This window comes from Hemitrygon akajei, chromosome 18 (genome assembly GCF_048418815.1).
Source record: "Hemitrygon akajei chromosome 18, sHemAka1.3, whole genome shotgun sequence".
In the NCBI taxonomy this organism is placed as follows: Eukaryota; Metazoa; Chordata; class Chondrichthyes; order Myliobatiformes; family Dasyatidae; genus Hemitrygon; species Hemitrygon akajei.
In genome coordinates this window covers 39773788-39790945 of record NC_133141.1, presented here as the reverse complement: position 1 = coordinate 39790945, position 17158 = coordinate 39773788, and the positions used below count along the sequence as shown (strand labels likewise).

The window sequence follows — 17158 nt, the reverse complement described above, 5'->3', positions numbered from 1 at the left end:
TACGCAGGTAGTACAAGGGTCTCCCTTCTCCCCCTTCATTCCTGGAGGACCCTGTTCATACAAAAAATTAGCAAAAACATTTTGAAAACACAAGATGAATTGTTGCTCTTGGAAAGTACCACACACTAACCAACTCTTGAATTACCAATCCGCTTTTTAACACCTCAAAACTTCCCTTTTAGAAAAAGCTCTATCAGTTCTTTAACTCCTGCATTGCCTTTAAATTATTGTACATGACTATTTATTCTGAGAAAATTAATGTTTAAATAAGCCCTCAGATCAGGTCATTCAAAGCAAAACTTTGCAGGTTGTTCTGAATGTGAATTGGTTTTGAAGCATACTATTGCTTGTCTGGAATTATAGAATACAGAAAAAGACCATTTGGCCCATCATGGCCAGTCTATCTACCCAATAAAGTCCTAAATCAGAAAGGCAAATGAGGCTCAACTGCAGCCAACAAGAGAAGTTAAAGATAGTATTAGATCAAAGAAAACGGCTTATAATATTTTCAGGACAAACAACAAGGCAAGGGGAAATTTAAGACTTTGCAAAGGAGGACTAAGAAAATGACAAAAAAAAAGTTAAATTAATTTGACGTCATGGTTGGCGCAAACATTGTGGGCTAAAGCGTTTGTTCCTGTGTCACCTGTCCTATCTTTCTAGAAAAGTAAGGCCTAGTAAAAGTAAATGGATGTGGAGAGGATGTTTCCTATAGTGGGCGAGTCTAGGACGAGAAGGCACAGATTCAGAATAGAAGGACATCCCTTTAGAACAGAGATAAGAAGGAATTTCTTTAGCCAGAGGGTGGCAAATCTGTGGAATTCATTGTTACTGACGCCCGCGGTGGTCAAGTCATTGGGTATATTTAAAGCAGAGGTTGATAGGTTCTTGATTAGTCAGGGTGTCAAAGATTACAGGGAGAAGGTAGGAGAATGGGGTTGAGTGAGATAATCAGCCATGATGGAATGGTGAATTAGACTCAATGAGATGAATGGCCTAATTCTGCTCCAATGTCTCATAGCTTTATTGTCTTATGGTAATCTAGTGAGAAGCATGCAGGATTATCAAAAATTAGAGCGGGTTTTTACAGACAAAGGCAGCAGAAACTGATCCAATCTAAACTAGTTCTATTTGCCTGCATTTGGCCATATCCCTCTAATCCTTTCCTATCCACATATTTTTTAAATGTTAATGTATTTGCTTAAACCACTTTATCTGGCAGCTGATTCCATATACTGACCACCTTCTGGATGCAAAAAGGTTCCCTTATGTTCCTGTTAAATCTCTCACCTTTTACCGTAAACCTATGCCCTCTAGTTCTTGATTCCCCAACTCTAGAGCAAAGATTGCACAGTTGACTCTATCTATTCCCCTCATATTTCCAATAACTTTAGTTTCTGTAGTTTCAGAAATGTTAGGTTGCTCCATATGCGGGCCAGCTGGCTTTCACAGTTTGGTCATCAAGTGAGAGACACAGGAATTCTGGAGCCATGTGCCTACTGAATAGAAAGTGTGGCTAAAGGCAAACAGGTGCTTTGAGTCAAGGTCAAGTCCAACCTGGTCCAATGCTTTCAGATAAAGGAAACAACTCAAAGTCAGGACAAAGGTTGATCTTCCGTATGAGAATAAAATGCTGCAGATGCTGCAAATCTGAAACAGAAATAGGAGCTGTGCGAAAGCCTCAGCAGGTCACTATGGAGAGGGAAATGGAGCTGAGAATGTTCATTCACCTTTTGTCAGAACTGGCAAAGATTCACGGTGTGTGGATGGGAGGAAAGTACAAGAGGGACAGCCTACGTGAAGAGAGGAGAACAGGAGAGATTAAGTGTTACGGATAATGATACAAATCGAAAGGTGGGTGGGGCACTGAGACAATAAATAAAAAATGGTTTTAGGCAAGGTCTAAAAAGTGAAAATATAATCATGAACTGGACTTGTTGAACAAAGTGTTGAGTCCAGAAAGCTGGAGTGCACATGGTCTGAAGACTATACAATTATTTACTGAGTTAATTCTCCTTCCCTTGTAGAAAAAAAATCTCAGGTTATGAAATTTCAATTTACAGAATTTTGTTAAAGTGTCATGGACTCCTTGGGGTCTGTATCTTTGATTTATGAAGCTACATCAAATAATGTATCATCCTCTGCCACGAGAACACACTGCAGCAAAATACACATATTGCATTTCACCACTCTTCCAATTTATAAAAGTTTGCTAAATGAAACATTTTTCAGGATTGCATCCCTTCCATAAATCAAGGATCGTCTTGCTTCCCTGGGTAATGTCGAAGGGAACTGACTGAAATAACTCTTAGCAATTGAAAAACTATAACCCACAAGGCTATGGGTCAAGTACTGGGAACTGCTTGTCTGCCTTTGCTTATGAACAGTTTTTCGTTGATTCTATTATGTTTCTTTGTATCTACTGTGAATGCCCACAAGAAAATAAATCTCAGGATAGTGTATGGTTTATCTACATTGATAGTAAATTTACTTTGAACTTTGAACTGTGACTGGAATCAATATCACTTTTCCAGGCAGATGGACTCAATATCAGGAGGACCATCTTTTGTATCAAGCATGTCTACAATCCGTTTCTCTGAGGTGTTCATCCTTGAGCTGTTCCTGAAATTGGAAGTCATTTCAGTCTTTATAAAATTGTGCTTTTACCCATTGAAAATTCTTAATTATAGTCTTACATCTGTGTAATATTGTTAAGGAAATAAATCAATTATATGGTTGATTGATCTTTTACTGGTTTCCCAGAAAGGCCAATTGCTCCCTTCAGTGTGTTTGGGTTCACATCAGCTTCTTATGTGGAACATCATTACAGTAGAATTACTCAGAGGTACATAAAAATAGATTTCTAATAGAACTTAATAGAAAAGATACATTGCCTTATCAATTTTTTAATGAAGTGTACTTAGATTGGATTTCTATTCACCATTTTTGGTGAATTGTATTCTAGGGCAGGGTAGGAAATTAATGAAGAAGGTGGCAGAGTTGGTCATCAAAATGTTGGTTATAATCAATACCTGTACCTGGCTGGAAGCCCGAGAAGAGTTTATTTGTCATTGACGCCGGGAAAGCACTAGATCCTTTTTTAATGATGATACTGTTATCAATACCACTTCGGTTTAACATGAGTTGAATATTTAAGTCATGCGAGCAGTATTAGGCCGTTCAGCCTCCGCTCCACCATTCGATCATGGCTGATATTTTTCCCCTTCTTTTCCAGTCCCAATGAAGGATCTCAGCCTGAAACATCGACTGTTTATTCCTCTCCATAGATACTGCCTGATCTGCTGAGTTCCTCCAGCACTTTTGTGTGTGTTGCTCTGGATTTCCAGCCCTCGTGTCCACATTATAAAAGCTTACAAAGCAAGCAGACTTTTATTTCATCTGTCAGGTTGGAACTCGTGAAGAAGGAAACGTTACAGTTCTAGAGAAGAATCCCAATGCTGTTAACATTTACCTGGTGATAGGAAGTGTCAACCTCTTTTTGAAATACTGGACCAGGTGGGCCTATAGGTCCAGGGGGACCTGGGGGTCCTGGTAGACAGTCACATTTCTGCTCACAGACGCCCTGTATCACAGATCACAGATACATAAGGAGCAAAGAAACATAGTTACGGTGTGTAATAAACAGCAGAGTAACACAGCTCGCTAAAGTGATCCTCAGACAGATATTTATCAACTCATTTTTAAATTCTTTAAGTATTTACAGTGGCCAGGAATGCCCTTTAAGCCTAGAAATCCAAGTCGGAAAAAATATTAGACTGTTAATGTTAGGACAGGTTTCCCTCACAATATACGAAAATCACAGCGAACTGCCACATCAGCAGTAAAGGTCATTGGCTGCAGTCTACTTTCACTTCAGGACAAAGAAGTGGGGAGGGAAAATCATTGAAGACACTATCCACCATGCAAATTGCATTTTCCTGAAGCTCCTTTCTGGAAATCACTATATGGCTATTAAAACAAAAAAACTTCACGCCATTTTACAAGTTGCTTCCCCCAGGCAGTTAATCTGATCAACCATTCCATCCCCATCTCTGACCTCAGTCAATGCACTGCACTGTAAACATTTTAAACCACTTTTTATAATTCTGGCATTTATGTATTCATGCATATTTTATTCTATATCTGTTCTTTATCCTCTAACTTTATTTTTATTTAATTCTTCATTCTTTATAAATGCTGAATGTTGTTTTTTTTTGTTGCATGTCTTACCCTGACCAACACACCACAGCAAATTCCTAATACTTGTAAATGTACAATCAGTGGCCAGTGGACTTCACTGTTTCCCATCGACTTCTGCACAGACTGGGAGTTGTCAGAACTCCCATTGGCTTCACATTTGGACAAAGACTCACCACTATCTCCAAATGTTCTACATCAGTGTGTGCAGTTGAATGTGGTTGCATACAATATCCTACTTTAAGAGATCCCAGAGTAGAAATTAGTCTTTGGTAGATGTTGAAGCAAAACTGTAATTTGCCCAGTTGAAATGTGCCTGAGCTTCCACTCAGTTCATTGGCATAGTGCAGGAGGTTAAGGACAGAGGGATCAGGGTTGAAATGTTGTAGTGAATTAAAACAGTAGACGACAGGATCTGAAAGGTTTCATTTCCGAACTGAATAAGGGGTTCAGTAACATGAGCACCCAAACTTTTTTCTAAAATCTTAACTATTTTTGTACGCTCATGAGCAAGCTGTGATGGCGACAATAATCAAGGATCAAGGATCAACTTTATTCACCATATAAACTTGCCATATTAGATATCTAATAAAGTGGCCACTCAGTGTATGTTCATGGTTATCTGCTGCTGTAGCCCGTTCACTTCAAGGTTCGATGTGTTGTTCATTCAGAGATGCTCTTCTGCACACCACTGTTGTAATGGGTAGCTACATGAGTTACGATTGCCTTCCTGTCAACTTGAATCAGTCTGGCCATTCTCTTCTGACCTCTTTCATGAACAATCTGTTTTCACCCACAGAACTGCCACTTACTGGATGTCTTTTTTTATGTTTTTCGTACCATTCTCTGAAAGCTCTGGAGACTGCTGTGTGCAAAAATCCCAGGGGATCAGCAGTTTCTGAGATACTCAAACCACCTCGCCTGGTGCCAACAATCATTCCACAGTCAAAGATACTTAGATCACATTTCTTCCCTATTCTGATGTTTGGTCTGAACAACAGTTGAACCTTTTGACCATGTCTGCATGTTTTTATGCATTGAGTTACTGCCACATGATTGGCTGCTCAGGTATTTACATTATCGAGCAGGTGTACAGCTGTACCTAATAAAGTGGCCACCGAGTGTAAATTGACCAGTGCAATGGTACATCAATAGCACTTTCCCCTATACAGAAAGATGTATTGTAGCATTGCCAACACTCACTCCTGGGTTAAAGTTCATCTTTTGTCACTTGTGTTGTACTTGCAATTTTGTTGGAATTGTGAGCTACTTCAGATTTAAGAAACAAGGTCCAACATGCAGCTATTAGCTTGTGAATGCTAGTGATCTGGGACAAAGTTTAACTCCACTATAAGAACTCTCTGTCCTGTCTTGTAGTGGTAGCATTAGACCAATGAAACAGACTGGTGGAACGTGGTAGCATTTCAGGTTGTAGCTAGTTAGAACAATATCACAGTGCATTCTACTTCTGAAGCTGGTCTGGCGCTGTAAATCACTGTACAAGCCAAGGGACCGCCACCTTTTCACTTGACACATGCATTTAGAAGATTAGGCTTGAAATCAGAGCACAAAAATTAAATAAAAAAATATATATTTTTTAAAACTTGCAATACTGACCGGCTTCCCCTGTGCTCCAATGAAGCCTGGCAAACCTGGCAGACCCGGAGGACCAGGCATTCCAGGGAATCCCTATATTTGAGAGACAACATGAGATTATGAATCATCATGCATTAAATAAACAAGGCTAGATTACCTGGGATTTAGAAGATTGAGGGACTTGTTTGAAATTCTTCAAGATATTCAAAGGAAACTGACTGTGGGGGTAGGGAGATGCTCATTTGTTGGTTGAGAAATCGAGGACCAGAGTAAAAAGTTTAAAAATTCAAGCCAAAGTATTTTTTATGAAGGAACTTCAAAAACATTTCTACCCTTCTTCAAGATGGCAGAAATTTGAAACTTTCAAAATCAACAATTCTTAGTTTTACATTTGCGGATGCTAGACTTTTGTTAACCAAAGTGATTAAGTGATTAAGTGATTAAGTGATATCGAGCATAGGAATGTGCATGAATATAGGATGCAGATCTCACAGAATGAGAGAACAAGTTCCAGTGATTAAATAATATATTTGTATTCCTGGGTCGGGGAAAAAGCTTTCTGGGTCTTTGTATATTAAAATGATCCATGCATTTTGTTGTCATGTGTAATTTAGTTCTATTTTAGACAGGGTGGTGTAGAAGCCTTTTGGCATGCTGGCCTTCACAAGTCTGGGTGTTGAGTATCCAATTTCGGAGGTGGTGGTACAGTTGTACGGGACACTAGTTAGAGTGCACTGTTGTGTTCAGATTTTGGTCTCCTTGCTAAAGGAAAGATGTTATTAAACTGAAATGAGTGAAGTACAGGAGCCTGAAGATACACACACTATGTTTCAGGAATAGTTTCTTCCCTTCCGCCATCAGGTTCTGATTCTGAACAGTCCATGAACCTCAGTAAATATATTTAAGACAAGGTTTGATAGATTTTTGCATAGGGTTATGGGGAAAGGGCAGGGAGGTGGAGATGAGTCCATGGTCAGATCGGCCATGATCTTATTGAATGGCAGAGCAGGCTTGTCGGGCTGAATGGCCTACTCCTGCTCCTATTTCTAATGCTCTTATGAACACTTACCTCACTATTTTGCTCTCTTTTTGTACTACTTATTTTTTATATTTCTCTTTGTAACTTATAGTAAATCTTAAAATTTCATGACATTGGTCAGTAATAATAAACCTGATTCTGATTTTTAACATCCGCCTTTGACAAAGCATTCTTTGAAAAATCTCTGCAAAAATGTATATCTCCCCTGCCTTTCTCCTCAGTTGATGGGGTTCTGACATCAGCTCCACAACAAACAAAATAACCTTTCTCCATCTGTGAGCTTGACCCAGAATTTCCTGAGAAATATCAACACTTCCGTGTGGATTTGCTGCCCCCCCCCCCCCATTAATGTCAGGGAGTTTGCACATGAAGTCCCAAACTTCCTGACAGGTGCTTTCTGGAGTTTTGCCAGCTGCTGTCCAATGCTTAACTGTCCTCAGTTGCCCAGCCCTGCCTGGCTGCTGAATGTGTGCCAGATTAAACCCAGTGCAGAAACAGTGATTCATTCATTTCAATGTAGAAGAACAGTTGTAAGGGAGATAGGCAGCTATAAGGTGACATACAAGTTTCCAAATTAATTTCCTGAAATGGTATTGATTTTATTTTAAATGACTTAATCGTTACATAGCATGTGTATTAGCAGAAAGATCAGGATCAATTGGCCATCCCTAAGTGCTCTCTGAAAGGTGGTGGAAGCCATCTTCTTGTACTGTTGAATAAAGAGTTCCAGTGGTACAGAGATGTTCCACGGTGATGAAGGAACAGCTACTGTATACATTTCCAAGACTGAATTGTGTGTGAGCAGGAGGGGAACTGGCAGGTGCTTCTGTCCTCACCCTGAATGGTGTAGGAACTTAGGAGGCGCTGTTGGCGTGAATGCAGTATTTTTTTGTAGATTGTACATGCCAAAGCCACTGTCAGTTAGTGGTGGAGTATGTATGTTTGGTTAATTGACATTTATGGGATTTTGGAAAGAAACAATAATGTAGATAGAAGAAAACGTGTCCAGTTAGATGGAAAGTTGGAGATAAGGAGAATGTGAGCAAGGCTCTTTCAGAGAAAAGTTAGGATGCATCTTCACACAGAGTGGGATGTGTGGAATTCCCTCCCATAACAAGCAAATGAGGTTCATTAATTTTATTTTATAACTGTGTTTGATAGATTTTTGCTTCTCAAAATTTTAGAAGGACATGAGGCTAAGGCAGCTGGATTGAGCTGAGATGCACACCAGCTAATATTTCTTAGCTTTCCTCTGTGTCAAAATCAAAGTCAAGTCTATTGTCATGCGCACAAGTACCTGTATGTACAGCTGCAATGATAAGTGGACTTGCAGCAGCATCACAGGCACACAGCTTTATGTAAGCGGCGTTCATGAGAAAAACGTAAATTAACCACAATTTTTACAAGTATAAACACAATTAGAACAAAAAGAGTCTAATTTAGGGCAGTGTTCAAAGTGATGCTAGTGTTGCTATAGTGATTAGGGTTGTGTGAGTTGTTTTAAAAACTGGATGGTTGAAGGGAAGTAGCTGTCCTAGAACAGTGTGTATGGATGTGTGTGTTTTTGTGTGTAGTATGAACTTACTGTCTCAGTTATTTGATTTACTTTTTAAATGGAATGATTGTTCACCTCTTCCATTTAGGAACACATGAATGAAATCACGAACTGAAATCTGGAGTCATCCTCATCCCCTTGTGTAGTACATGAAGTTGACACATTGTTGTACCAATTTATTGGGCTGGTTTGGGGCAATACTGATAGGGTTGTGTTCACTGCATTGTTGAGAAACACCGTAAAATGTTGCACCTTAATGCCCGGGAAGGTTCGGCATTGAAGCATGGAATTGTGCTTGATTTGCTCAATTCCAGAAAATTAATTAAGAAAGAAAGATAAGAAATTACATTTCCACATGCCAAGACTTTGATGGGTTCAAGTTAAGTCAAGTCAAGATTGTTGGCAAGTGCGAGATACAGGTACAATGAAAAATCTCTTGTGCATGTAGGTTTGGACAACACGCACATTGCATAAATTATACATAAAGTGCATATAAATTATGGTGAAAAGGTTTGTGTAAAACAAACATTGATACAAAGACACAATTAGAAGCAAGCCCAAAGGAACACAAGATATGGTCTATAGTGTTCTGTGGATGAGGTAGGATTGCTGGGGTCACTAGTAATTGGTTTTGATAGCATACATAGGCCAGGAATAATTATCTGAGTCCCATAATCGATTTGAGTCAGCCTGCAGTACCTTCACTACCAGTTGTTGAGGCATGTGGTACTTGGCAAGGATGTGACATATCAGCTATTCTTTTAATTTACAAAAATGACATGTTTATGTGCAATCAGTGAGGCAAAGGATCAGAACCATTCATTAAAAGTACAAGTGAAATTCTTGAGAATAAGAACATAACATTTACCTTTTCACCTCGAAGACCGGGGTCACCCTTTTCACCCTTTAACCAAGCATGAAGACACAATTAGAAACTCAGTCAATACAGAACGTCCGAGACTTCTGCTCCCTCTGACCTTTTACTTGGAGCCAGAAACCCGTGTCAATAGAATTGGGAGATTACCTCCTCCAAACACTATCTCTGCAGTTCACACCACTAACTTGTCTTTCTCTTTCTTAGTGTCAATCCCCGTTCCTGCCATTAACTTCCACCACTGCCAATGAGGACAAAGCCAATGATTTATTTGCACAAGGCCTCACTGGTGCCAAGTGTGCAGAGGGGATTCATAATCCTGTTCAGACCCTCCTGCTGCCTTGAGCAGATAAACTTTGGAAATAAAGCCATGTGAGGTTAGCACTCAGATGCATAACTGGTTCTGAGTCCTACAGGTACTTTAAGGAGAGTACTATCATGCCCAGTGCCAATGGGGCCCTCAACTGGGAGTAAGTCAAATAGACTCGTGATGAAAATTCATCCATTGGCCCCAAAGTGTGCGAATAGCTGTATCAAGTAAGATTCTAGATATAGAAGGTTTGAAGATAAGGCCTTTTAAGCTGATCTTCTCAACAAAAGAGAGAGCATGATTTATACTGGGCAAGAATAGCAAAGAAGTGGGCTTAAAATTTCAGTGTCCAATACCCCAGCCAAGGTTCTGCTGCCTGTGATTATGAAACAAGCTGGCAAACAGACACAAGTGACTTGAATGTCACACTCCAAGTACAGTACACGTGCTGCCACTGGAACTGGGCACTCCTAGCTGCATCTTAAGGGGACCACGTCAGACCGGTTGTGAAATGGAAGCAACATCAACTGCGCCAGTGGTTATACTTTGAAGCCTGAATGATTATATATGTTCATACTAGCTCCACAAGGGTCTGCCCATCCAGTTTGGATCTCTCCACATCCCTGTTCCATTGAGAGTTCATTCCTGTGTTGGGGCGATGGAGATGGATCTACTCTCTCCCAAGCATACAGGTGACTCGCTGCTCTCCAGTGATAATAAAACAAGATCTGACTGTAGAACTGGCTTGGGTCTCTCATTGGCATTGCAAGTGTTCAGTCTACCTTCTGTTCAGTGTATTGAAAACCCATAATGGGAGGTTGAATGTCCCTGGAAAAAATTACAACAACGTGGTCCAAGACTGTAACAGAAAATCTAATTGAGCAATATTTGTCTTTCAACCTTTATTTAAAGACTGCAGATTGTCACTTTTTCTGGAACAGAAACAAAATAGTAAATGATGTTGTGAAATGCAATTTTAAAAACATTTGTTTTCATCACTTACTTTGTGGTACTGGTCGTGATACTCTGAATCACTTGGACACGTTGCCGTTGGTCCTGGAAACCCTGGAGGACCCATGTCACCTTTTGCGCCCTAGCAAAACAAAAATAACTCAATCTATGGTTTTTTGCAATTGCATTCTGAGCTGTGCTTCACTCTCAACTTCTAATCAAAGGTCATAGAGTTTAATAGCATAGAAACAGGCCCTTTGATCCAACTCATTCATGCTGATCAAGCTAGTTCCATTTACCTGTGTTTGGCTTATGTCACTGTAAAATCTTTTCTATCCATGTACCTGTCCAAACATCTTTTAAATGTTGATATTGTACCTGGCTCTACAGCTTCCTCTGGCAACTTGTTTCATATACCCATCACCCTGTATGAAAAATTGCCCCTTGGGTCACTTTCAAATCTTTACCCTCTCACCTTAAATCCATGTTCTCTAGCTTTAGACTCCCCTATTTGGGAAAAAGACTGTCACTTTATCTATACCTCACATAATTTTATATACCTCTATCACTTCGCCCTTCATTCTTCTCCACTTCAGGGAAAAAAGTCTCTGCTTATCCAGTTGCACCTGACAACCCAAGCCCTCCAGTCTATGTAATATCCTTATGAATCTTTTCCAGATTAATGACATCATTCCTATAGTTGGGTGACCAGAACTGCAAATAATATTCTAAGGAATGGTCTCACCAGAAAGTTTTGTGTTCAAATCTGACTCTAAAGCTTCAGTTACAAGATCTAGCTGAACATTCTGATGAGGTGATCGGGGCACCGCTTATCCAATGCAATATTGAAGGGAGAGCCCATGCACGATTCAGGTGGACCTATCCACCCAGCGGATTGCCTTTTACAGAAGTTTCCTTCTAGAAGATGCTGTAGGGCTATTAAAACTAAAACTTCACAGCATCTTAAAAGTTTCTTCCCCCAGGCAATTAATCTGATCAACCATTCTAGTCAGCCCCCACCCCCCTCTGCCTATGACTTCAGTCACTGCTCTGTAAGCACTTTAATCCACTTTTTACAATTCTGTTTACAATATAAATACACGCAGGTATTTGTGTATTTATGCACATTTTATTCCATATTTGTATTTTAATCTCCAGCTTTATTTTTATATAGTTCTTTATTATTTATAATTGTTGAATGTTGTTGTTTTTGTTGCATGTCACACCAACACACCACAGCAAATTCTTAATCCAAGATTCCAGCAGATTGGCGGCTGTCTGTAGGACCCTAATGAGCAATTTGCTTCCTGTTTCTTACATTCTGGCTTCTGCCCCCTTCCTTTCCAGTCCTGTTGAAGGGTCTTGGCCCAAAACATCGACAGCTTATTCCCCTCCGAAGATGCTGCCTGACCTGCTGAGTTCCTCCAGCATTTTGTGCCTGTTTCTCACTAGTCATTATGTAATTCATACCCCAGTATTCCAAGTGGCAGTAAATAGCGATGGACAATGATTGGCCTATTCACTCTCCACACCACACCACAGATCTAGCAAAGATGTTGCATTTTATGGAATAATTTTTACAAACTTTCCATTGTTGCTCTTCATATGAATATTCAGCATTACCTTTTCTCCAGGAACTCCAATCCCTGGATGTCCTCGAAGTCCTGGTTCACCCTAGAAATATGGAAACAACAAATAAATTATCTTCCTCCAAATCAAAATGAAGCAAGTATGTTGTGGTAACCATTGGTCACTCGGACTGTTGTATGAAGACTGAATCGGTCAAGGCACCAGCTAGGAAGCAGAAACCCTTTGGGTAGATGGGTGTGGCACATTCTGCAGTGACATTACTGAGCCCATCAATTTTGACGATTAGGAGCCAGAAGTTTTTGTTTCTTTTGTTCCACAAAGGATTATGCCTTGTTAAAATGGGGTTGTCTCCAACATGCAACTGTAATGCTTTGCGGAAGACAAGCCCTAGCAGAACCACCTCAACTGGAGCCCCACATGATGGGGTTGTTGCATTGTGAGAGCTACCACCTGCAAAATATTCTCCCCACTTGCCACAGGATAACCTGATTCCCAACCCACATCATAAGGTTCAGGAACAGTTATTACCCTTCAACCATCAGGCTCCTGAACCACTGTGGATAATTTCACTCACCCCAACACTGAACTGATTCCACAACTTATGGACTCACTGTCAAGGATCCTAGAACACTTGTTCTCAGCATTACTTATTTACTTACTTATTATTATTATTATATTTGGTTCCTTAAGGTTGTTATCACTCGGGCTGGTAATGGGGACAAGCTCCCACTACCTATTAAATGCTCTCAATGGTGTGCGTCTCCAATAGCCTCTGACAACCAAGTCCAGCTCCTGGCCTTCACGTGTTGCTTAGCTACTAAGCCCAGCAGAACTGCTTCTACTGAGAGGAGAAGGGGAAAAGGTGGATTACTGGTGCTTTAAAACCAGTCCCTTCGGGCAGATGGGACTTGTCAGCCGTGGTTAGCAGCTCATCTATGAGAAGGAAAACTCTGATCTCAAACCTCCGCTGCCTTGCGGCTATACCCACTCATGGGGAAGGCTTCAGAAGTAAACCCCGAGGGGAAAAATCCAGAGGCAAGTTCAATGTCGACTGGCAACTCCAGTAACACTGCTGGTACCAGACTGTATCAGTCTCTGTGTTCCTCAATTGCATGGAGAGAGGGAGCTTGCTACAGGGGCAACAGCTTGCCCTCCATATCGTACTGCCCTATCATACTGCCATATCTCCATATCGTACTGCCCTGGATTGTGTATCTAGACAGCTAGGACGTAACATCCATGGTCAACTCTGACTGACGGAGGCCACAGACAGACTATTATTATATTTGGACAGTTTGTCTTCTTTTGCATGTTGGCTGTTTGACAGTCCTTCTGTGTAGTTTCTCATTGATTCAATTGGTTTTTTTGTTCCACTGTGAATGCCCACAATAAAATAAATCTCAGTATAGTATATGGTGACATGTACATACTTTGATAATAAATTCACTTTGAACTTTGAACCTCAGCCTGACTAATAAAACATTTGGATTTGAAACTGTTCTGCCACACCTGCTCATTATATTGTCCAGGTCAGGATTATGTGTTTGGAATCACCGTGGGTGTCCTTTGTTTTTGATCAGTGCTTTGTGGCTCATCCTCAAACAGTTCCATGGTGCACAAAGTTATTACTTCTGTGCTGAGGTTTCATAACTAAAAAATATCACCACTGGCTCTGAGTGACTGTGGTCAGGTCAGGTTGGGTTCTGATTTTATAACTACAGACTCAAACACCACGGGCCAATTATCCCCACTTGCTCAACCATACACACTACAGCTTATCCCCACCCCCACAATACAGCCCCACCCCCCTCCCACAACATAGCCCATTCCTATTTGCAGAGAAGGAATTCATCATCAGCAGTAACTTTTATGTTTCTTGGTCTTTTAACATCTACATGCACATAGTGGGAATAGATGTAACAAGTAGCTGGCAAGTGCTGGCTGACTGGGGCTGTCAGGAACTCATCTATTTTTATTTCATTTATTAATTACTTGGTTGATGCTGAAATATGTCCTAGGATGCTCTGGAACACATCTTCAGTGATGTAACCTGGGGTCAGCGGGTGTTTCGGGTCTTTCAACATCAGACACTGTCTCCCAGGTGACCCAGCCAGGGTGAATCAGACCCCGGCTTGTCTCCCAGCAGCATTGTTCCATGGGTCACACCTCTTTATCCATGGCCATCTGGAGGCTCGCTCAGCAGCCTTTGCGATGATCCTGATGGCTCTCCTCTTTGCCAAGGAGAGAGTTGGTTCTGCACAGCGAGCAGCCAACAAAACCTCTAAACCCCACCTCTACAGGCTGACATCGTGCCATCCACCCCTGTCTCTGGCACTGCTCTATCAGCTCCTGGTGTTTGGCTCTCTTACGCTCAAACGCCTCCTCAATCCGGTCTTCCCAAGGATCTGTCGTCTCTACCATGACCACCGGATCAAGGTTTCTGACAGAATGACCATGTTAGGCCTCGGCGCTGATGATGCAATAAAGTCAGGGAACTTTATTTGCTTGCCAATATCAACGCTCAGTTGTCAGTCAGATGCCGTGGCGAGCAAGCTGAGGCTCTGGTTGGTCTCCATCTTTGACAAAGGCCTTGGCCTTCTGGGTTGGCAGAGGTGCCAACTGTTGTTAAAGGCTGAGGAGATCCTTTCTGCCACTGCCTTCAGCACCTGGTGGTTAAATCAAGGCGGTGTTCAAATCCACTTTCTCTTGCTGTTTCAGAACCAGACTTCCATTTTATAAGTTTACGTTAAAAGATTCAGAAGTGAACACTCACCTTGAGCCCTGGCTTCCCTGGATCTCCTTTTGGTCCCTGTAAAAATAATCAAAGATGAGTTGAATAATGTTCAATTTAGCCACCCCTGCTCAATGGAACGTAGAACTAAAATGGGCGGCCACTGGGAAGTCCCTCCTGTTATGGCGGACCGAGCAAAGGTGCTCAGTGAAGCTGTCCCCCCACTCTGTGTGGTGTCTCAGCAATGTAGATGAGGCCAGCCACACCAGGAGCACTTGCAGGTGAAGTGTTGCCTCACCTGGAAGGACTGTTTGGGCCCTGAAGAGGTGAAGGAGAAGAGGTGAAGGTGCAGGAGTAGCATTGTCCTACTTGCAGGGATATGTGCCAGGAGAGAGATCAAGTGGACAAGGGAGTCACATAGAGAGTGATCTCAGTGAAAAGCAGAATTGCCCCCAGATTTTAGTTCCCCAGATCCTTCCTGCAGCTGCCCAGAGTTTGTATTCAGTGTTAATGTATTGGTATTTGTGCAAAATTTGAGTAAGGTTGCCTGTATTGACCCGGTGATGGCTAAGACAAGGACATCCTCTTCCCTGACAAACATCGTTAAAAAAAAGCATCTAGTCCGGGGTTCTCTCACCACTGGACATTGAGGGGCTTGGTCCTCTGTAACAGTTTCTCTAAATCTTCACTGAAGCTTTACAGATAGGACATGGAGGCTTCAGAAGCAGTGCAGAAGAAATTCGCCATGATGTTGGAGACTCTTAGCTGTAAGAAGAGAATGAAAATAAGGAAAGGAGAGTCTGCAAGTCTGGGCCAGGGATTGGGGATTGGGGGCCTGATATCTGCAGATCTGAGAGTCCCAGGCCAAGGAGTGGTGGACTCATGTAGCACTGGGAGAAATCCAGAAATTGCTACACTCGAGGTCCTGCATTTTAATTTAGAACATAGAACAGTACAGCACAGGAACAGGCCCTTGTAATTAGTAATCAAATGGCCAAATAAACATATCGATGCAGCTATAAAGAAGGCAAGACAACAGCTATACTTCATTAGGAGTTGGAGGAGATTTGGTTTGTCACTTAAAACACTCAAAAACGTCTACAGATGTACTGTGGAGAGCATTCGAACAGGCTGCATCACTGTCTGGTATGGTGGGAGGGGGGGCTACTGTGCAGGATCGAAAGGAGCTACAGAAAATTGTAAAATCAGTCTTCCCCATTGAGGGTACTGGCCTCCATAGTTTCTAGGACACCTTCAAGGAGCGGTGTCTCAGAAAGGTGGTGTCAATTATTAAGGACCCCCACCACCCAGGGTATCTTCTCTTCTATCTTACTATCCTTACTATCTTTCCTTTCGGTTAGTCCTGACGAAGGGTCTCGGCCCGAAATGTCGACAGCGCTTCTCCCTATAGATGCTGCCTGGCCTGCTGTGGTCCACCAGCATTTTGTGTGTGTTGTTGTTTGAATTTCCAGCATCTGCAGATTTCCTCGTGTTATCTCCTCTTCTCATTGTTACCATCAGGGAGGAGGTACAGGAGCCTGAAGACACACACTCAGTGATTCAGGAACAGCTTCTTCCCCTCTGCCATCCGATTTCTGAATGGATGTTGAACCCATGAACTCTACTTCACTTTTATTATTTCTGATTCTGCACTATTTTTAATTTAACTATTTAATATACATATCTATACTTACTGTAATTGATTTTCTTATTTTTTTGTATTATCATGTATTGCATTGTACTGCTGCCACTAAATTAACAAATCTCATGACATTTGCTGGTGATATTAATCCTGATTCTGATTCTCTTCTACCTACACAATGTCCATATCCTTCCATTTTCCTCACATTCAAGTGCCTATCTAAATGCCTCTTAAAAGTCCCCAATATGTCTTCCCATATCGCCACCCCAGGCAGTGTACCCCAGACACCCACCTCTCTGTGTAAAAACACTTGCCCCTGGCATCTTGTTTGAAATCACCCCCTTTCACCTTAAATGCATGCTCTCTGATATTAGACATTTCAACTGCCTGCTCTTCTTACTTCTCCTGGTGGTCACCCATCTATCTGTAGCCTGTGTCTTAGGTCTGACCGCCTCAATGACCGTCTCATCTATGAAGCCCACAGGCTCCTAGAAGAAGCAGACTACCTCCAGCTCTGTGATGAGGACTGACTCACTAGCAACGTCCCTGGGGATTCCATATTAAACGTTTGCTGCTCCTGCCTCAGACCAATGAGGCTGAGTGCCAGCAGGTTTGCCACCACCACTCCCCCATGTCTACGTCTTCTTCCTGTGCTATTGACCACAACAGGTAG

The 17158-nt window shown here is 41.6% G+C and overlaps 1 protein-coding gene across 3 annotated transcripts in view; it reads right to left on the bottom strand.

Annotated features, from left to right (window-relative positions):
* The window catches only part of LOC140741340 (uncharacterized), a 99987-nt gene that overhangs the window by 28959 nt on the left and 53870 nt on the right, over positions 1 to 17158 (bottom strand). For all 3 annotated transcript variants that reach the window (XM_073071455.1, XM_073071456.1, XM_073071454.1), the window contains 7 exons: positions 14886 to 14921; positions 12146 to 12196; positions 10575 to 10664; positions 9256 to 9291; positions 5815 to 5886; positions 3473 to 3583; positions 4 to 51 (listed from right to left, as the gene is read on the bottom strand). In XM_073071455.1, the coding sequence (XP_072927556.1) occupies positions 4 to 51; positions 3473 to 3583; positions 5815 to 5886; positions 9256 to 9291; positions 10575 to 10664; positions 12146 to 12196; positions 14886 to 14921 (444 nt within the window). The remainder of the gene's footprint in view (positions 1 to 3; positions 52 to 3472; positions 3584 to 5814; positions 5887 to 9255; positions 9292 to 10574; positions 10665 to 12145; positions 12197 to 14885; positions 14922 to 17158) is intronic.